Source organism: Diadema antillarum, unplaced genomic scaffold (assembly GCF_040938485.1).
Source record: "Diadema antillarum isolate AM-2024a unplaced genomic scaffold, OU_Dant_1.0 scf00000234, whole genome shotgun sequence".
In the NCBI taxonomy this organism is placed as follows: domain Eukaryota; kingdom Metazoa; phylum Echinodermata; class Echinoidea; order Diadematoida; family Diadematidae; genus Diadema; species Diadema antillarum.
The window spans coordinates 45,721-69,167 of NW_027271123.1; the positions used below are offsets into that span (position 1 = coordinate 45,721).

Consider the following 23,447-nt stretch of genomic DNA (forward strand, 5'->3'; position numbering starts at 1 on the left):
ATGGAGGGGCACGTATGTCAGGCGAGTCCACGTAGGGGGGTGGTGAGAGAACGTCACTGCCAGCTACACCGTTGATTGGTGGAGACTGAACATGTGATGCATTTTTGCCGCCCCCTGGCCCGGGCGTCTCAGGGGGGCACGGGAGGGGTATGTGAATGATCATCTTTTTCGACCCCCGTCTGTGCGTGACGGCCGAGTGCTGTGTATATACAGTAAAAGCATGGAGTTCTGTAGAAGCTGAAAGTAAAAAGAAAATACTGTAGTTGGAACATGAAAAAGAAAAAAGTTATATGTACTATAGTTGGAAACAAGACGATTTAGGCTTTACCAATAGGCCCCTGGGCAACAGGCCTACCGTTCATTTGCCACACATCGACGCCCCCACTTTTTTTCTCTCTTTTTGGCACCACATTGTAGGAATACATAGGGCGTAACCACTTTGAGTCCCCATCTCTTTCTCTTTTTTTTTTTTTTTTACCCCGGAAGTGGCACTAGGTAAGACAGTTGCGCTGAAGGTTTTTTTGTTTTGTTTGTTTGTTTGTTTGTTTGTTTGTTTGTTTGTTTTTTGTTTTGTTTTGTTTTTGTTTGTTTTTTTGCTTGTTGCTGATGAAACCCGGAAGTGGCATCAGAATATAACCTGCTCCCCCCATTTGTTCAAAACGTAACGCCGGCTGTGTAAATCTACCAGACATTTAAGGATAGTGCAAATAAAGAATAGGGCCTACTTAGGCCTACATGTAGTCAGTTCATATCGATAGGCTACATCCTTTTCGCATTAATTAGGCCCTATATGCTTGGGAGGACCATGTAGGCCCTTATGTCCATCGTCCGCGTATCTATATATTTGGATATGCATGTTCATGAATTCCATTGTCAGAATTGTATATTCTAGAATTCATATTACTATTTTTCATTGTTGTATTTCCAGGGGCGGATCCAGAATTTCCGTAAAGAGGAGACTCCTTTACATTTTTTTCTTTTTATTTCTTTTGTTTTGACACAAAATAAGGAGGGGGCGCGCGCACGGTGCGCCCCCTCTGGATCCGCCAAGTCCTATTTCACAAAATGTGCATTGATTTAAGATACCATGTTTACGGCCCTAATTGATATCTCTTTACAAAATAAATGTGAATTTAAAAACTTAGAAAAAGCCTTGCACCACACTATCAAAATTTGACCCATCCACATCACTCGTCACAGATTTCCATAGGATTATTTTGCTTCTAGAACAGAGATATATAAGAGCCGATGCCTATAGGTTACACAATGTGATGAGATAGTTAAAGAGCCATTATGCATTTAACGATTATGTCACCACTTGAGGGGGGGGGGGGTGAATTCATAACTTTTTTTATATTAATAGGCCTACAGGATCTATTAGTCCGATATTAATGAAACTGTTAAGTCCATGTTCAAGTGACTGTAAATTAGCCTATAGATAGGCCTACAGCAAAGTCACGCAGAGAGAATGTTCGAAGGTCTAGAACAGACGGATCTGAAACAAAATAAGAAAGTCTCACAATTCTATATTTACACATGCTTTCACAGAATACAAGGGAGCCGGATATTATACAGTCACTCAACAACTTTCCCACTGCAATTTGTTACAGCCCTACACAACACACAACACATTAAGAACGTATCATGTCTTAATTTTCTTTTCCTTTTCTTTTTACATAGCTTTTGTGTGTGTGTAGTGTGTGTGCTTTGTATGCTTTTTGTATGTTTTCACTTTTTGCTTTTTGTCTTTGTTTTGTTTTAGTTTTTGAGCCATTTAAACCTCTTTGCCTGGTTACAAGACATTTTGTGCGTGTGTGTATGTGTTGTTTTTTTTTTTTGTGATGGATGCAAGCTTTTCCTGTGACTCTGTTCAGGCCGTGACGTCACCTCGTCGCCCTCATATACCATCACAATCACAATTCTGCGATGTTTGAATGTTAAAACTTATAGACGCGGATACACTTACTCATTCACTGACTAATGCTGATCAGGGATCTCACACGTATCCCTTCATTTATTACCACGTATCTGAAGCAGGATACTCCACGTCCATCCCGACGAAAATGAGCCCCGACTTAAGCATCCGTTCCCATATACATGATAATTAAAGCCTGAAGTGATCCTTTCTTTCATGCCTTATTCATGATAGAAAGATATCAGTAATTCATATCTTGCAACATTAATTTATGACCATAATAATGCTGGTTTATAAAATGGGTTCAAGAATGTAGCCAATTGGAAGCGCTGAAATGAGTCACGTGTGCGTGCATTAATTTCTCACTTACATGCGCGGCCTGACGTCACAATGTTTACACTAGCAGTGCGCACTCAATAAGTTGTTACAAGTGCGTCGCGCACTATATACGCGCTGTCAATCCTGTAAACAACTTCTAGTTCGGGCTGCCGGCCGGCCTTTATCTTGTGCATAACATGTGTGGCGTACGTATACTCTTATACGCACAGTATATGTGCGGGATTTCCGAGTGCGACGTGCGTAAATGTTTGGGACGAACATCTTCGGACATCTTGATTCTTGAGCGAGTGCTACATGTAGCTGACTGGTATTGACCCACAAAGGTACGTGAAAAATGGTGTTAGTTTTCGCCCCATTTTATAAAACAAATGATGCACAGGATTATTTCGTGGCGTTAGTGGAGATGCAGCTCACTCTATTATCCTGTGCATCATTTGTATAATAACTCATCCGCGGGCTGAATAAATAGATAGATAGATAGATAGATGAATAAATGAATGAATAAATAAATAAATAAATAAATAATAAATAAAAGGTAGGTCGAAAAGGGTCTGTTATTGTACATATTTCGTCGTGGACATTTTTCCTTAAAATGAGTGTGTGGTGTTTGTTTGTTGTTGTTTTTTCCTTTCTATTGAAGCATTCATGGGTTCTATTTCACAAAATTGGTGGGGTTTTTCGGTGTCACTTTACGTTGTGGAATAAATACAACTGAATTTGACAACTGATCCATGAACTGAGTTCGTTTTGTATATCAGGACAGGGTTGTTTTCTAGTTATGTTCTGACTATAGTGTAAATAGCGTTTTGTCAAAACGCCATTTAAGGTATACATTGTCATGTAGACCTGCTCGATACCCGTAACTAAATAATAATGTACCAGTATGCCATTGCAGAATGCTAGAACTACAATGAGGCTCCTGGTGTGGTGACGCCGTCTTATGTTTCACAGGTGTGACTAAAGTTTCATGTGTGATAGGGGAACAAATACGCCATTTAGGTTCAAATTCTGAGGTGCTTGGACTCGGATGGCCAGCACATTTTGTCTGAAAGCACCCTCGCCCCCGCCCCCGCCCCCCCCCCCCTTTTTTTTTTTTTTTTTTTTTTTTTTTTTTTTTTTTTTTTTTTTTTTGCAAAGACCCCACGATCACGATGATCAAGCAAAGCAACATCTCTCTATATCTTGAATCCGAGTGACGCGGAAAGTAGCGAACCATCATGATTTTTTTTTGACGATACCTAAATTGTTTCCGCTATGATATTGCTCCTTCATCAATCATTTATTTTCATAGAGACATTTGCTAATCGTACTATAACACCAGTTATCTGTCTCGAAATTAATCATGAGGTTGTGTGTTGTGACGATTCTCGTATTAGGCGGTGCTACACCGCGGGCAAGAGAGCTGACCGCAGCACTCCCTAGAGCTGTATCCAGTGCAGCTATGACTCTCATTGATGTTCATTTTTAGCTTACATGGGTCAAGCTAGTAAGCCTACTTTAGCAATGATTGACAGATGACGTCACATGCATAATCTTAGCTTAGAAGGTTTTTGTGGTTGTATCCAAGTAATCTGAAGAAAAATATCAGAAAAATATTACCAAATACTGGTATATGTACGTATTTCATGCATCAGTTTTCAAAAAGAACCTCAAAACCTATATCTTTTTGATTTAAATTGACAATTGTTTACATGTATACGTATACATATATTGTTAGTTTGCTTATTGTTCTTATATCTTCTGATATACTCTGTTGCAACGTAATATTCTGTTCCTTAGCTCCATGAGTAGGCCTATCCTTTTAGGTAGAATGAGCGCTTTATAAGAGTCTCTCTACTACACTGTATTATTAGTTTCGCATGTTGAGGGTCTTATCAATCAGCACAAGTCAACACGCATTTTTGCACCGTGTAATTAAGCGCGCTCTCATTGTGATGTCATGCGCGTGACAAACTGCCAAAAGGTGACGGAACAATAGAACGTAACGACAGGTAAACAGGTGTAGGCCTATATCATTAAAAGAGTTGGGAATATCTATCTTTGCAGAATTCACTGTTAGACAGCATGAACTGCACCAAACCCTGGCAATAAACGGAATTAAGTTCTTATTTGTCCCTGCAAGATCTCAAGATGGCGGCAGCACATGATGACCCGAGTAACAAGGCAAGAAAGAATTTCGATAGGCCCTAATGGATGTGTTTTTATTAATTTCTATGCAATCTTCCTTCATACATGCGTTTCACTTACTTCGTTCTCTCTTTCAACCTTTCAAGCAGATGTGCCCGAATATTATCCTGCGGTGTAATTCTAAATTTCTCTATACAAACTGTATACTTACCTATGTATAGACCTGCTCTGCGTAGGCCCTGTAAGTCCCAAAGGCCCTATTTGATATTAGTTTGTGATTCAGTGTGTTTCAGAAATTAAACACGAGGGGAAAAAAACTTTCATACGGTACAATATTTTAAAGTCGAATTCCTCATCCAGTGTGGCCAATATCATCTTACCCGCTGTAACAATCAGCAGCCTAAATTGATAGAACTTTCTCCTAGATCTATAAGACATTGACATTGGTTCCTTTGATTTTGTTTCATACTAGTATCTGTTTGTAGTTTCATTAATTCATTATTCGTTCTCTTATCTATTTTCTGAGGGTCCCATATCGTACAAGCTTTGCTTTTTAGTGGGACCCTCCATTTTCACTCCCATCCTTAATTTAATTCATATCATGCGTAAGTATATATTTAAAAAATACTATTATGCTTTCTCCATTTTGTAACTCATTATCACATGTATTTTGTTAATTTACGTTTTTGCAATTATTACAATATGCTCTGCTTATATATTGTATATAATTTTCTCTATTTTATTTTCTGATGGAAATGAAAATAGATTTGAACTTTGAACTTTGACATTTTTCATACATAATATAGACCTGCTTTGTCTGTGTATTACCCTCTTACAAAAAAGGACCTATCCAATAAAACTTCTACCACAAGTGACTTCCAGTACGACGAGGACAAACACGACCGAGTGTTCATGATGAGCCAGGCAGACGAAGTCCGCGAGAAAGTGCTGAAGCGACACCTCAAACACCGCTTGCCACGGAAACCGGGCATGTACGAGGTAGATGCCAGGCAACTTTAAATGTGGCCTTGTAGTTGCTCCGATGGTGACAGTGCATCGTACGTTAATCTTGTTGATGTAAGCCCCATTGGGGTCATGCCATTTTTCAGATAAACTTTGTGTAGACCCTGAAATTGCATTGATCGATACACGAATAGCTATAGAGTAGGCCTGTTAAACGATAAGTATTGAGCAGTGAAGTTTTGATACATAACTCTATCAATGACCACTCCGTAGAACAATCCAGTGTGGTGTAGGCCTATTATCGTCATCTTCAACTTTTCATGTAGGTCCCCTAACATCCATGCAATTCGATGTTGACTTTTGGGGATGTGAATATGTCTACAAAATCTTGAAATCTCGAACTGTTTAATCGAAATGCATGTAAAGGTAACATAGAATTTTGTTATTTCATAGAATGCATAGTATTTCATCCTCTTCCACAGACCTTTGTCCTAAAAGATGTAAACTTCCTAACTTTCGTAATGACATGTAAAGTAAAGTCGGCTGAAATCATGAACACTATTTTACAAGTGTTATCCACGGTTCCATCCGAAAACCAAATAAGGTTCGTGATTCCGACTGTTCGTTGATATAATATACGCACCTTGTTTTCATTTTCGCATAGAAACGAATCTTTGGAATAAACTCTCCCTTCTCTCTCTCTCTTTTAATTTTCGGATTAACGAACCCTCGGAATAGCGAACCTCATTTCGTTTCCTGATTTCTGAACCTTCGCAATATCGAACCTTTGGAATAACGCCATATTCAGATTAACGAACATCCAGGTATAGAGAATTTGTGAGTTTCGGAATAACGTAGATATATAATGCAGAGTATGGAACATCATCCGTTATCCACCGAGGTGCACAAACTCACAATGTTAGCAAGACATGTCTCATATAGGCTGTAATAACATGTCAGAACCTTTAAATGTTGATAGTCATTGCTATAATGGAAAAAGTTTCAAGAATGAATCCATTGCAAGAAAAGGTGTGGAACGTGAACCTCTCGCTATATTGTGAGATGGTGCTCCTGGTTATGGCAGGGTGTGATGTATACTAATCACTAATAGGTATATTGTGCTTATTTCAGCTGGCTTTGTGTAAACTGTTCTTTACGAAACTTTATGAAAGGGAAAAATTAAGGTTGGAACCTAGAGAGGGAAGAAAAGAGAGAAAATGTTATATGATAAAATATTTGGTGCATAACTTTATCGTACAACATTCTAACATTTGTGATGCGAAAACCTATTCCCATAAGCAGAAGTCATCAAGGAATGTATTTTCACAGGACCGGTAGGCATGGTAGGCCTATGAGATTTAAGGGGACCTGTAAAACTTTGGATGATATAACTGGCTAATATCTTTATTGACTCATTCATTTCGTATAAGTTGCCTACTCGTCGCCGATCAGTACAGACTAATGGGAAACGTTTCTACCATGGTCATCATTGGGACGTTGGTGGGAATGCTTCGTCACGGAATGAAGGTGCCGATGCCATTGATCTCGAACCATCCTGCAGCCCGCCAGTAAATTTCGAACATACAACCAGGCGACTAACAATCCAAGCTGTGGACGAGTGAGTGTCGAAATAGGAAAGTCTCTCGCGTTATAGTAGCGGTCCTCGAAGAGAATGCTTTAACTTATAATCATTTGAATGTGTAACCGAAAGTAAAGCAAAGTCCAATTTCAACATAATTTTGCCATCTGCCACGTTATGTTACTGCCGCCCATATACGAAAACATTCCAGTCGACTGCACCGTATGTGTAAATTGGTAGGCAAAGGAGGCCTATAGTGTCTTTTGGAATTCTTTACAAACTCCAAATCACAGTCAGTCGAGGCAAGTAACATGTGGTGTTCCACAGGGCTCAGTCCTAGGCCCTTTATTGTTCCTTATTTATATTAATGACATTATCAATTCATCTAGCTTGTTTACTTATTCGCTTTTTGCACATGACACTTGCTTACTTGCCCACCACAACTATTTGTTACCCTTAATAAACTCTGTAAATGATGAAATTGGTAATATATTTGAATGGTTTTGTTGTAATAAACTATTATTGAATACTAGCAAATCTCAATATGTTGTATTTAGATTAAGAGGGAAAAGAATCCAAAATGACATTGTTCCACTGGTTATAGGCGGTAACCAGATTGATCGAAGCCAAAATGTACGATTCCTAGGCGTTATAGTCGATGAATATTTATCGTGGAAAGACCACGTCAGTTACGTCTGTACTAAAGTTTCTCGTAGTGTTGGTATCATATCCAAGTTACGTCTCTATTTACCAAAAGAAACCTTAATTACTCTGTATAATGCCATAGTTATGCCTCATTTTAATGTACTGTAATGTAGCTTGGGGAAATACTTATAAGACTCATATAAATAAGTTGATTGTTCTTCAGAAAAAAGCTGTAAGGTATATTACAAATTCAAACTATAGAAGTCCAAGTTTGCCATTGTTTATTCGACTTCATATTTTGCCATTTGAAAAATTAGTTATCTTGAGTTGCTTGATTTTTATGTTTAAGACACAAGGTGATCCGAAATCTTTCATGAAGGATGCGTTTGTGTTAAATTCTACCGTTCATGCTTATAATACGCGTAAAAGTAATCTCATTCATCAACCCTTTGCAAGAACTCAAACTGCCCAAAATTCATTTGTATATGTTTGTATTAGAGAATGGAATAATTTGCCATTGAGAATTAGGTCAGCCTCATCACTATCCAACTTTAAACGTACATGTCGCATCTATCTTGAGGGAAATTTGTAAAACAAGAATTGATCAGGGAAGCTGAATTTAAAAGTATAGTAAAATAGAAAGTATCTTTCTGCAATTTCATGTGAATTATATGTATGTGCATGAGCGTTTTTGTGACACGTGTTTGTGTGATTGAATGTGTGTGTGTGCGCGTGTGTGTGTGTGTGTGTGTGTGTGTGCTTGTGTTGCATCTGTCCTATGTGAATATGTTACTATTATACTTCTTGTTAATCTATTTGTTTAAAACTTTAGTATGTTTTGCTTTGTTTTATATGTTTATCCGGGACCCCTTTTTTACAAGCTCTGCTTCTTTTGGGGTCCCAAACCATTCATTATTCTTAATGCTGTATCCTTGTGTAAAATGTCAAATGTTTAATGAATTGGTTAAATAAACTTGAAACTTGAAACTTGAAACTTAATGAAGATACTAGATAAAACAGATGTTATTACCAAAAGAGCAAAACATGTGTATATATGCAAAGTGGAACTTATACGCGTATAGTCTCCGTCAAGGGAACACCAGAAGTTAGTTGTGTCATAGCTAGCTAATACGTTTATCGTGCTAATCAAAAATCAGGCAAAGTTAGGATTTATATCTGCCTTAATTTTCTCTCAAAGAGCTGTAGACGTCGAGCAACTGAGGCGGATTCAAACGGAGTCACGTGATCAGGAGCGCGCCCGCTCCGTCCTATCACCAGTCAACAAGGAATTGAAATCTCTGGTTCATAAATCTAAGGTATAAGACAAGTCCTATACAAACATTATGTGCAATGTAGATTACCCTCTGCTAAGCTACGATTTACATGAAATGGCGTAAATGAAGTCAGCATGGTTACCTGACGACATCCTAAGTGCGGAGCCTTTGTGTGTGTTTGACATTGTGTGTGTGTGAGAGAGACACGGAAGAGAGAGGGAAAGCATGCATATATTTAATTTGTTTATTCCGATACCAAACCAGTATGAACAAACGTGCGTGTTTTCATCATTGGCAAGAACCGCATCGCTGTCATGATGATTGTCGACACGTAAAAAAGTAACACCAGTGACAATAATGTTTAAAATATAGTTGGTAATTATCCTCATATATATTGTAAGGACGTTGACACACATAAACCACAAAAATGGAGGAAAACATGCTAAAGTGGAACTTTATAATTTTCCTTCTTTTTTCTGTTGTTCAGTGGACGCAGACAGATATAATAATGATAAAGGAAAATTCATTTGAATTCAAGGGCCGATGCTAAAATGGCGTCGCAAGGAGCACAAAGTATGCTTTCATTTTATAGTACACTAAATTTTCGTGTCTTTTTTTTTCTTTTTCTTCTTCCTGCGAGTAGAAAGAGGAGAAGAAAACAGAAAAGAAAAATATTAAGAAAGTGGAGGAAACTAAGAACATGGTCATGGAAGAAATGCTACATAAGAAGCATCTCAAAGAACTTCAGGGTGAAGAGGAGGAGGAGCGACAACGACGAATGCGGCGGATGGAAGAACTGACAGATGACGACAAGGTGTGATCTTTGATGAGAAAGTCGCATTTCTCACTCTTTTATCACTTTTTTTTTTAATAATCATAGACCAGGGACCTTGGAAGAGATGGGTGTGCAGTTGTTATGTGCGAAACGAAAGTTGTATTGACTAATCAATGAGAAGAATTAAAGCGCCAATCGTACGACTGTTTGTAAATCAATACTTCCACTCTGTACATTATAGACCATAGAGTCAAAATGAGCTAGGAAAGGCTGAGGAGGCTTTACCCCTCCCTCCCTCCCCCCCCCCCCCCCCCCATGACACACACACACGTAACACCCATACCTTTGGCCACAAAATTTAAATGAATATTTGGATGAAAAAGAAGGGAGATTTATTATACAAGAAATGTAAAGACAAGCAGCCCTTTGTATGAACCTTTGAAATCTCAGGATTCATTTTCAAGATTCCCTTATCCCCCTCCACTCCCAACAAGGAGCTCCCCCCAACTGTCGACATCAGAAGCAGTAACAAGGTTCCATTCCCCACTTTCGCTCCGTACATTAAGAGAGAAAGATTCCGTGCTCAAATTATTTCTTAGTTATCTATTTTTAGTTCAATGTCCGCAAGAAACATTCTCGTTGCGACTCTGTAATGCTAATGCAGGGCTCGACACTAACTTTTTTGTTTGGTGGCCCGATGGGGCCACCAAAATCCTCAATTTCAAATTTTTGGTGGCCCGAGAGAAAAATTTGGTGGCCCCGAAAAAAAAATAAAAAAACATTAAAAGTCCTGTTTTTTTTTAATGAGTCAAATATCTAAGTTTTATCCAGTCATAGTAAGAATTGGAAGTTGGACATACATCTACTCATAAATAAACCTCAACAAACTCGCAACACTCACTCTCAGGCACTCATTCAGTCCTTTTCATCCATACTTTAAACAAATATAACTGCTAATTTCCGGCTCAAAAAGTTACGAATTAATTGACGTACTTTTCAAAAAAATTTGGTGGCCCGAGGCGGGCCACCAAATTTGCCCTTTTTTAAAATTTGGTGGCCCGACTTTCAATTTTGGTGGCCCCGGGCCACCATAGTGTCGAGCCCTGGCTAATGACTTGTTCATGAATCAGTACACACTATAACACATCCTTAGTGAAAACGTATAGTGCGTAAATTAATGATCCAAAGAGAAACAAACGTGTTCTGCCATTTCAAATCCATCATTTTAGTCTTCAGCCGACAAGCATCTCTTGTCCGAAGTAAAAGCGATGTCCAACACGGCAAAAGTCTGGTGTAACGTGCGGCAGGAACTCGAAGGGGCTTTCCATGATCTTGAAGAAGTTCATGACGAGGTAGACCATGCAGTAGATGACCTATATCAGGATCTCCGAGACGACTTCGTATTGTCGTTCAAACGGACAACGCACCGCATGAAACTCCATGTCTTAGTAAGGAAAGTCACACCAGAATTCCACTGTAAATCTTAAAAAGTCGGAGAAATTAAAGGACAAGTTCACCTTCATAGACATGTGGGTTGAGTGAATGCAGCAATATTAGTAGAACACATCAGTGAGAGTTTGAGCAGAATCGGACAATCCGTTCAAAAGTATGAATTTTTGAAATTTCTGCTCAGTCACGGCCGGATGAAGAGACTACTATAGGTTGTGATGTCACATGAGTACAACGATATAAAGAAAGAATAAAGAAAATTTAACATATTTCCTTTTTTCTCGCATAAGGAAAAGAATACTTGACTTCTCTCTTTCAGAAGGCAGGGGGAATAATATTCAAATATAACTTTTGAACGGATTGTCCAATTTCCTCAAACTTTCACTGATGTGTTCTACTAATATTGCTGCATTCTCTCAATCCTTATGTATATGAAGGTGGACTTGTCCTTTAATAGATAAATACACTCTAACACAAAGCACTTTTTTCTTCTTCAATGTTCTTGTATCTGGGTTATAGTGATGATGATGGTGACCGGCGCAATTTGGCGTTCTGCTTTATAATATTCATACCCAAGAGGCAAAAATATTAAGGATGAATCACAACCAGAAGAGGGAATTTATATGACTCCCATCTTGACTTCACATAGATGAGCATTGATCCATAAATACGATAAAGTGCTGCGAACTGGGTACAACCATATCAAAGGTGTTTTTTTTTTTTTTTTTTAAGCTAAATGTCTGCGGAGTTGTTGAGTTGAAAAAAAATACGTGTGCATAATGTTAACATGATAAAGAGCACAGTTTTAAAGTGGACTAAAGAAATAACATATCTATCCATACCTTCTCCCACAACGAATGTATTATAATATAATTGAAGGGGAGAAACAAAAATTAACATGTTCCTACTAGGTTGTATTTAATTCTTCTTTTCTGTAGGTTATACACAAGACAAGAAAAATGTAAACGACAAAAGCCTTGTGTTATATAATATGCATAAATTTACGGCTTTAGAGATCTTTTGTTTTTATGCGTCCTTGTAATCACTCGTAATCACGTGCTCTCTTAAGGAGGAAACGGAGCGACGTCGCCGTCTGAACTTGATGAAGAGTTTGTCGGAAGGCGACGAAGTTGTCGACCCTGTCCATCAGCGAAGCCTGGAGGCGAAGGATTCGGTGCACGAAGAGCTCCTGCGGACGTTCGCCCTCGTGAAGGTTGCCCACTGATCTCTACCCCTCCCCTACTCCCCCCTCCCCCCCCCTCCCCCCACCGACCCACAAACAAATACGTTCAACCTTCTTATAAAACGGGTCATTAATCTTGTTTGTGGATTTTCCATGAAATCTAAAAACGTAATATTACATTGACATTTCTTTCTGTTACTGTAAAATCTAGTAATTTGGCTTGTTGTAAGATACATTTATACACATTTAGCCACGACTTCACACACTATATATTTTGTTTTGGCATCCCAGGAAGGTGGTTTCAAATTACTGGTAATAATAATTAGCGAAGCAGTTATAATGCGGGCATGCACATTATAAAATCACATTCATCCGACAGCGACCATCATCGAAACGTCATCGCCAGTATAATGAAAGTCTTGCACAAACGTACATAAACAATAAGATGATCTCACCAAAAGTAGGATATAGGCTGGTTGCATTGTGTCGCAAAAGAAATACAGCATTTCTTGCTTGTGACCTTCCGGTACTCGCAAGATTTTGTCATTGCTTTGCAGCTCAAACACATCTTGCATACATAGCAGGGCTGCGACACCATGTTTTAAGATCATGTGCTTAAAAACTCGATTTCTCTTCCTGAAACTTTCTGACCATTCTTTGGATTTTGCCGTTTCTTTCTAAACCCAGTTAGCCGAGGATGAGGAAGAGGAGACTTCGCGTGAGAGAGCCAAACTTCTGATGGTTGATGCTTTGGATGAAATGCTTCATGCGTAAGTTTACCGTCCATGGTATCGTAGGTTGTGACAATGGTGTTTAACGATGATGGCTCTCGAACTAAGAAAAAGTATTCCTTATCATAATATCATTAATAACAGCATCAAGAATGATTAAACAAGCAAATAATATTTCATCATGAGAGTGATGATAACTGAGTAACCCATTCGAAATCAAGAAACAGATCGGATGATATTCGATCATCATCTTGGCAAAAACTAGCTGACATTAAAGGCTGAATGCTATAGACGTCGATTTGTATAGGACACCTCACAATGCAGTATGCAGAGGACAAAAACAAGCAAAAAAAGCAAAAAACAAACAAAATATTGTCTTTGCTTCCCTTTGAAGTGCAACATAGCACATCGTATTCAAATTGGCTTTATTAGATTGAATAAACTCCGACGAAAAGAATGATCGAGTCTTCATCAAAATCGGACTTCAAATAAGAAAGTTATTTTATAGAACTTTCAAAGTTTTCACGAATAAGTGATAAAAGTCACAGCATGTATACTGTTCAAATTGGCAAACGTGAAGACGGCATCACTAACAATAGCATCCTTACACAAACATTCATCACATTTCCCTTTTTGACATGAAATCAATGAGAATATATAAGATGTATCCTTTGCATAAGATTGTAGTCTTGTAATAATCTACCAACATTGACTTTTAGGGGGAAGGAGGTTATATAGACTTGCAGTTGTATTGCTACATTTTCGACATGATTTGTGTGTGTGTGTGTGTGTGTGTGTTTTAGTGTTTGTGTGTGTCACCAGGTCGTGTGTGCGTTCAATTCAACAGGAGAGCACTGTTGTTAGATGACAAGATAGCCCAATCTTTTGCTTATGTTCGGTGAAAACATGCTCAAGTTTCTTAGTTCCTGGCATAACTTCATAAGTTTACGGCAGATATTACTGACACTTTCAACATTCTGCTCGTCTGCTTTTACTATCTTTATTAAAGTTAGTGAGGAATTGCACTTGAAGTTGCTTGAACGAATTCTGATGCATTCTTAACGTCTTGAAGTTTCTGTACTGTGGAACAACGCTGTGAAAAAGAAAGAGCAGCGATCAAAACTGACTAACAAGAGTGAGAAAATTACGACTTTCCAGATGAACAGCTCGTGTATCATAGGTTTCAATTATCGAATGTCAAAGTCTGCCTCGGTAACTATAATTACTCCCCGGCGTGTAGGACTTTCATTGCTACAATCGTTTTTTTTTTATTTTACGTGTATCAAGTCAATCTCAAGACAAGCACTTTTAAGAATTTGAAGATGGGTGAAAATAGTCATAAGTGTTTATTATACAAAGACTGGACGGAAGAGTATTCGATGTAAAACTGAATTCTGCCGGAAAATTTCTTGGGAATGTCGTTTTGCACGAGGATTGCGCATAATCTAGACTAATCGTTTCCTTTTGACTTTGGATTGTCGCCTCTCACTTTCGCACTCAGAATTAAGATAAAGGCAGTGGACGACGCATGCGCAGAGGAACGTAAGAGGCGAATCAGAGAGGCCGAGAAGGAGTCACGAGACCCTCGGGTGAATCCTGCTAAAGAGCGCATGCGCGATGCTGTTCGTCTCGTGCAAGAGCAGATGCTTCTGCAAAAATTCAACGGAAAGAAGATGAACCAAGAAAAAGTGAGCGATGGATCAGGAGTTAGAAGCCCTAAACATAGTACCTCTTCTGTTCTTATCTGAAATTTCGTGCAACAAGCAAAAGATTGCTTTCAATCTTCAAATACTTTTAGTGTCCGAAAAAAAAAGATGGTTACAGTTTTAGATTAAAGATTGAGAAAAAAAAATCACTGATCATTGCATATGATGGCAGCACTGACTGCGTCGAGTTTTAACAACCAGAGCCCTGTTGCATATACAGTTGAGATCACACATAAGTCAGAAAATCAAACATTTCTAAAAGTTTCTATATTCTCAATTCTGATTGGCTGAACCTCACTTATATCCAATTTTCTTGGTCATCTTTGATAGTACAATTGTACATGTATAAATTATGACTGTTATTGGCTGAGACGACCTTCGTAATCTTTACGCATTATTGTTCTTCACAGTCAGCAACAAAACGGGTAGAAGAATCCCTCTCCGGTGTAAGCGCACGCGACAAGGAACTTATCAATCTTCGCAAGCAGGCTCGTAGGCAATCTCTCGTTCGTGGGCAAGACAAAAGGTACTCGTCAGACGACTCGACTTGTAATGCCGCTATCTGCTCAGATTACACATCGCCCTGGTCATTTTGTACATCAAGAATTGTAATAACAATAATTTACAGCAGGGACGGATCTATCACATTGCAATAAGTTTACTGACAAAAACTGATCAAAGCAGTGCACATACTAAACAATGTAGCACCATTTAAGGTCTTTGGAGTTGGAACAGGAAATACATCACAATAAAAAAGGGATTGACTAAATAAGCATAACTATACACTGACAACCAACGCATAAAGATGACTGGCTATTGCCACCCAGTATACATAGTACTTACAGGAATGATCACAGTTTTTAAAACCGGTCGGCCGCTGAAACAAGGTCACGTTGCACCTGACAATTTTCAGCGATTTTCTCTGTCTCTTTGCTAGTAGAGTGATTTTAGTTATAGGCAAAAGTTATGAACATCCGTCTATTGGCATCCTATGCTGGCACAACAATAAACCCTCTATCGGTCATGGACTTTGGACAGTGTCTATGTACAATGCGCTATGGCCTATTTAAATGTTACATGGAACACACCTTAACAGTGAGTAGATTTTCCTGTTATATGGTATATTTAAATTGAACACTCATGCTCGTATGCACAATGGCAGGTCAGAAGCTATCCAAATGTGAAAAGATACACTTGGTTTGACTCCAACGTGGTTTTCGTCACATGCTAGTAATCGTTCCATGAAGTCTAATGCATGCACACACCGACCGATAGAGTTCCAGCATGTTCAAAGTAGCACATATTATCTTTCCCTCACATCCATCAAAATAAAAGAGCTACATCTCAACATTACTTGGAAATTTCGGTGATATAATTCATAATAATGATCATTCTATCATGTCCATCTTCTTTTATGGTTTACCATTGTTTTGAAAGGGTGCCTGATCACAACATTTTCATTTTCTATTTCCGTCTTCTTCTTTTGTTTTCGTCTTTCTGCTTTTTTTTTTTTTTTGCTTCTCCTCCCTCTCCGACAAAGTTAAGTGTTTTGCACATCTATTTGTTTTGTTTGTGCGCGTCACTTTCATAATTATGATCACTTCGAATGGCATTAACTCTCTCCCGCTTGCAGAAACACCCATGATTGAACTTCAGCCTGGACAACACGGAAACAATAACGCCATAGGAAACTTTCTTCAGTGAGCGAGATATACATGTATAGGAAACTCTTTCTGTTAGAAAGATGGGAAACCAATTTTGTTATTGCTCCATTCACTCTTTAATGTCAAGTGATAAACACAACGCAAAGGAAATCGTCAAGTGTCCAAATTGTTTATGGTGTGTCTGTGTGCTCTATTCAAGATAGAGGGAGGTATTTGGATGTATTACTAAATATTTTACATGTGCTTTTTTTTCTCTGAGAAAGAGGAATAAATATGACTGGTACTACTGAAAACCTGTGTCAAACAACTTAAGGGTGGGATTTCACGGGGCACGCGAACGATTTGCGAAGGACGCGAATGGCAAAATCCAGCGTTCGCATTTTGGTCTGCAAAAGATCGCCAAACGAACGTGAGGGTTCGGAAGCGTCGTCAATTGTTCGCGAATGTCGTTTTTACTTCGGCGAGAATTTCAAAAAAGTTTGAAATTTTCTGCGAACCTTTTCCGCACACTTGGTCGTGAATTGCTCGTGAATTGTTCTCGAAAGTGTCTTTAAAGCCTCGTCATATGCGCAAGACCTTCGCAAGACACGCGCGATGTTCGCAAAATGTTCGTTAAACCCCAAACAGACTCCGAAGCTTTGGAGAATGTCTCGCGTATGTTACGCGAAATCTGCGAAGTTTTTCCGATCATTTTACGACGTAATCGCAAACTGTTCGCGTACCTTTTGAGACATTCTCGCGAACGTTTAGCGCACGTTTGGGGGATGTATGACCTATACGTTTTCTACAAATAAAAATCGTAGCATACACCTAAACATCAAACAATTATTAACAACTATAGTAACAAAAGAAATTAAAGACTAGCAAAGAGAAAGAAATGTTCGATATAACAAATCGCAGAATACACTTGAAATTAATCTAAAGTATGTAAAATTTTATTTGAAGCATAGAGATTATGTGCTGGAGGAACTGCAAAAATAAAATAAAAAAGATCAAATGCTTTACTAGTGGAGATACGTCCTACAAAACTGTAGGAAAAAAAATGTAGGCAAGCACACGATAGAGAAATGAGAGAAAAAGAAAGGAGAAATAGAAGAAAGAAAAAAATCGACTCAAGACAGCTTCCACCTCTCCTTGGGTACATTTTCTCCCATGATTATTGAAAATGTTTCGTTGTTCGCATTTCCGTCGCGTGTTCTTCGTGAACGTAACATGCTGTACTTTAGCAATGTTACACACGACATTCGCACATACGTCGTGGAAACTTCGCACAAATTGCGCAAGAATAGTTTTCAGCTTCATTGTCGGAAAACATTCGGAGAAAAACTTTTCCGAATGTTGGATTTTGTCATTCGCGTCCTTCGCAAATCGTTCGCGTGCTCCGTGAAATCCCACCCTACAGATTTGTTGTCATGAAATATACATATTATTTACATGATTATGTACTGAGAACTCCTGTTTATATGTCCATGACTGGTAAATGTTCGATATTGTCATACTTATTTTTGTTTTATACAGGTGGAGAAATAAAACTTACTGAAACTGAAAAAAAAAACCCAAAATAAACCAAAATCCCACCCTTAGGGTGGGATTTCACGGAGCACGCGAACGATTTGCGAAGGACGCGAATGACAAAATCCAACATTCGGAAAAGTTTTTCTCCGAATGTTTTCCGACAATGAAGCCGAAAACTATTCTTGCGCAATTTGTGCGAAGTTTCCACGACGTATGTGCGAATGTCGTGTGTATCATTGCTAAAGTACAGCATGTTACGTACACGAAGAACACGCGACGGAAATGCGAACAACGAAACATTTTCAATAATCATGGGAGAAAATGTACCCAAGGAGAGGTGGAAGCTGTCTTGAGTTGAATTTTTTTCTTTCCTCTATTTCTCCTTTCTTTTTCTCTCATTTCTCTATCGTGTGCTTGCCTACATTCTTTTTCTTAATACCTATCTCCACTATAGTAAGGAGCTTTTGATTTTTTTTTTCAGTTCCTCCGACACATAATCTCTATAGTTCAAATGAAATTTTACATAGTTATTCTAAGTGTATTCTGCGATTTTTTTTTGTATATCAAACATCTCTTTATCTTTGCTAGTCTTTAATTTCTTTTGTTACTATAGTTGTTAATAATTCTTTGATGTTTAGATGTATTCTACAATTTTTATCTGCAGAAAACGTATAAGTCATGCATCACCCAAACGTGCGCTAAACGTTCGCGAGAATGTCTCAAAAGGTACGCGAACCGTTTGCGATTACGTCGTAAAATGATCGGAAAAACTTCGCAGATTTCGCGTAACATACGCGAGACATTCTCCAAAGTTTCGGAGTCTGTTTGGGGTTTAACGAACATTTTGCGAACATCGCGCGTGTCTTGCGAAGGTCTTGCGCATATGACGAAGCTTTCAAGACAATTTCGAGAACAATTCACGAGCAAATCACGACCAAGTGTGCGGAAAAGGTTCGCAAAAAATTTCAAACTTTTTTGAAATTCTCGCCGAAGTAAAAACGACATTCGCGAACAACTGACGACGCTTCCGAACGATCACGACCGTTTGGCGAACTTTTGCAGACTAAAATACGAATGCTGGATTTTGCCATTCGCGTCCTTCGCAAATCGTTCGCGTACTCCGTGAAATCCCACCCTCTCGTTTGCGTGCTCCGTGAAATCCCACCCTTAGGGTGGGATTTCACGGAGTACGCGAACGATTTGCGAAGGACGCGAATGACAAAATCCAACATTCGGAAAAGTTTTTCTCCGAATGTTTTCCGACAATGAAGCCAAAAACTATTCTTGCGCAATTTGTGCGAAGTTTCCACGACGTATGTGCGAATGTCGTGTGTATCATTGCTAAAGTACAGCATGTTACGTACACGAAGAACACGCGACGGAAATGCGAACAACGAAACATTTTCAATAATCATGGGAGAAAAGGTACCCAAGGAGAGGTGGAAGCTGTCTTGAGTTGAATTTTTTTCTTTCCTCTATTTCTCCTTTCTTTTTCTCTCATTTTTCTATTGTGTGCTTGCCTACATTTTTTTCCTAGGACGTATCTCCCTAGTAAAGCATATGATCTTTTTTTTTTTTTGCAGTTCCTCCAACACATAATCTCTACACTTCAAATAAAATTGTACATACTTTAGATTAATTTTAACTGTATTCTGCGATTTGTTTTTTGTATATCAAATATTTCTTTCTCTTTGCTAGTCTTTAATTTCTTTTGTTACTAAAGTTGTTAATAATTGTTTGATGTTTAGGTGTATGCTACGATTTTTATTTGTAGAAAATGTATAGGTCATACATCCCCCAAACGTGCGCTAAACGTTCGCGAGAATGTCTCAAAAGGTACGCGAACAGTTTGTGATTACGTCGTAAAATGATCGGAAAAACTTCGCAGATTTCGCGTTACATACGCGAGACATTCTCCAAAGTTTCGGAGTCTGTTTGGGGTTTCACGAACATTTTGCGAACATCGCGCGTGTCTTGCGAAGGTCTTGCGCATATGACGAGGCTTTAAAGACACTTTCGAGAACAATTCACGAGCAAATCACGACCAAGTGTGCGGAAAAGGTTCGCAGAAAATTTCAAACTTTTTTGAAATTCTCGCCGAAGTAAAAACGACATTCGCGAACAATTGACGACGCTTCCGAACCCTCACGTTCGTTTGGCGATCTTTTGCAGACCAAAATGCGAATGCTGGATTTTGCCATTCGCGTCCTTCGCAAATCGTTCGCGTGCTCCGTGAAATCCCACCCTTAAGCAAATACTTCACTTGCATTACTGTAGTGTATAGAGTAACTTGTTTTCAATATGGCGTATCAGTCCCTTTGTCAATGAGTGCTATATGTTATTGTCGATGTTACTCCATAAAAATTGGAGGACACATGAGTGTATCAAGCTATGGAGATGACAAAATAGCATTGTGTGTACATTATGTATATATATATATATATATATATATATATATATACACTCAACCAAAAAAGTAAGTTCCCCCTAGCATTTTTGGATATATCTCAAAAAGTATTTTACCGATTTTCATAATTCCAACGGGATTGGATAGGGAAATTTACTACTCATAACATGAATGGCATATCATTGCCACCAGATATCATTATTGGTGTGAAAAAAAAAATGCATTTTATGTCAAAATGCATGGAAAAAAAAGTTGCACTTAAGGTTATATGAAGCATATTGTGTACATTTCCTATGCAAGTTAGCAAATGACCTTTTTAAATTATGTAATTATCAGGAATTTCTTCAGGTACAATGTGTTTCCCTATTGTTTTGTTTGTTTTGTTTGGTTTATTTCTGCATTTTCTTTCTCCGAATACAATTGCAAATGAAAACAAAATGATACAGATACATACAAATCAATACAAAAAAAAATCATTTGCGTAACAACATTCAGTCTGAAGTGGCATAATTATGAATCAAAATAACATATTAAGGCTTACTGTATCTAATAACAAAGGAGAAATCAATACAGGGGACCGTCATCATAAGCAGAGCTTGACGTGGATGAGGCCCTATCTGAATATGTGATACCAATGTAATACAACACCAATTATATATGTACTCATAAAACTCTTAATCTTAATACACAAAACACATTTTGCTACAGAAAAAAAAACAGAAAAGAAAAATAGTGACTTGGCGCTTTAGAACAAGAAAAAAAAAACAGTACGCAGCACCATTGACTGCTGCATGGTATAGTAGACAATAAAAGTGTAGGTGTGTGCGAGTGACAGTGCGTCGTGTGTGCAGGTGACAGTGCAAGAGAGAATAAAGGCTGTAGCATGCCTATTTTGGGGGTAAGGTATACGCTTTAATGAATGTATGCAATATCATTATCAAAGAAAGGAAAGGAACGGGAGGGAAAAAAACACTTTGCATGGATCAGGGCTTACTGAGACTTCAGAAAAAAAGAAGAAAAAGTACATTGATCAAAAACTACTAACTGGAGACATATTTCAATAATAAATACTTTTTTAAATGAGCTTTAAAGGAAAACAGTGAAGTACACTGCTTTAATTGATCAGGTAGGTTATTCCAGACATCGGGACCGTAATGTCTAATTGATTTCTGAGCTAAAACAGTTTTGGGGTTTACAAGGTGAAAATCTGTCGAACGGCGAGTTGGATATGTGTGTATATTCGAATTTAAGTGAAAAATATTATGAAATAAAGAGGGAAGTTGATTTGTTGCATACTTGTACATAAATATACCTGTTTGTAAAATGTGGATGTCCTGAAGCTTCAAAGTATGCAAACGATGAAATAAAGGATCTGTATGAGATAAATATGTGGAATTAGTAATAATACGAATAGCACGCTTTTGGAGTAAATACAATGAATTCAGTTTAGTAATACTACAATTTCCCCATACAATATTTGAATACAATATATGAGGCAAAATTAAAGAATTATATAAAATAATCAGGGATCGTTCTGATAAGAGATCTTTCAACTTCCAGAGTACACCAATATTTCTTGATAGGGTCCTTTGTAAACAGGATATATGTTCGTTCCATGTTAAATGAGAATCGATTGTAATGCCTAAAAATCTAATAACCTGTTTCTCGCAAAGAGAAAACCCATCAATTGATATGTTGACATTAAGATCCTGTGAGTAGGGTTTTCTAAAATAAACGAAATTTGTCTTATTAACATTCAAAGATAACTTGTTTGATTTAAACCAATTCAATATATTCAATAATTCAGTGTTCAAACGATTAACAAGTGTCCCTATATCATAATCTGATGTAATAATGGATGTATCATCAGCAAAAAGTATAAAATTCAAAGATGGAGAAGAACCTATAATATCATTTATATAAATGTTAAACAACAGAGGCCCTAAAATGGAGCCTTGAGGTACCCCACATTTAATATCAAGTTTGTGTGATTCATAAGACTGAAAACTAACATACTGTTGACGGTTTTGCAAATAATTTATAAACCAGAGCAGAGCGTGACCTCGTATACCATACGTATTAAGTTTATGTATCAATACTTCATGGTCGATGGTGTCGAATGCTTTCGACAAATCCATGTATATACCTATAACATGCTTTTTATCAGCAAAAGCTTCAATCATTTTATCACACATGTGAGCGATTGCATAGTCAGTAGAATATCCACTTCTAAATCCAAATTGATTGGGTATCAATAAATTATTGGTTTGTAAAAACTGATATAACCTTTTATACACAATTTTTTCAAGAACTTTGGATATACTTGGTAATAATGAAATTGGTCTATAATTACTCATTAATTTAAAGTCATCTTTTTTATGAATGGGAATAACTTTTGCAAGTTTGAATGAGTTCGGAAAAATGCCCGTTGAAAGAGACATATTAAATACGTGAGTTAGAGGGCTTGCAATGTAAAAGATTATTTGTTTCAATAAATGAACACTAAGACCATCATGCCCACTCGATTTAGTTGTTTTCAGATTCTGAACAATATTGATTATTTCATGGTCATTGGTAGGCGTGAGAAATAATGAATTTTCACAAGGATTGGGTAAATAATCAGTAAAATGTGTATTACATGAATTCATATTAGATGCTAAACTAGGACCAATATTTATAAAATAATCATTAAATGAATTGGCAATTGTGGTAAAATCAGTAATTTCCTCATTGTCAATGATGATAGAGTTGGTAGTTTCTTTTACCGTCTTTCCCATAAGAGCATTGACAGTTTTCCACAATGAAAAAAGATTATCCTTATTTTTTTCTATATTAGTTGAATAATACAATTTTCGGGACAATCTTATTACTGATGTTAATTGATTTCTATATTTCCGGTATTTCATAAATGAGTTATTACTTTGATTCTTTATTGCTTGCTTATATAACTTATTACGGGTTGATATAGACCGCATAATACCTTTGGTAATCCAGGGTTGTCTATTTTTCTTTAAAGGTTTCCGTTTAACCAAAGGAATATTTCTCTGATAATAATACAATAATCTGCTGATAAATTTTTCATAAGCAGTATCAGCATTGCTTTCATCAAATACATCATCCCATTCTTCCTGCGCTAAATCAAATATCAAAGAATTTATATTACTTTCTGTTTCCT

General features: G+C 37.6%; 1 protein-coding gene across 1 annotated transcript in view; it reads left to right on the forward strand.

Moving 5' to 3' along the window:
• The first annotated feature begins 4,384 nt into the window (after positions 1-4,384).
• Positions 4,385-23,447, forward strand: part of LOC139724848 (uncharacterized) — a 53,006-nt gene continuing 33,943 nt past the window's right edge. The window contains exons 1-9 of the mRNA XM_071635970.1: positions 4,385-4,417; positions 5,225-5,380; positions 6,775-6,962; positions 8,767-8,884; positions 9,486-9,656; positions 10,847-11,065; positions 12,136-12,279; positions 12,937-13,019; positions 14,482-14,668. Coding sequence (XP_071492071.1) covers positions 4,385-4,417; positions 5,225-5,380; positions 6,775-6,962; positions 8,767-8,884; positions 9,486-9,656; positions 10,847-11,065; positions 12,136-12,279; positions 12,937-13,019; positions 14,482-14,668 — 1,299 coding nt within the window. The remainder of the gene's footprint in view (positions 4,418-5,224; positions 5,381-6,774; positions 6,963-8,766; positions 8,885-9,485; positions 9,657-10,846; positions 11,066-12,135; positions 12,280-12,936; positions 13,020-14,481; positions 14,669-23,447) is intronic.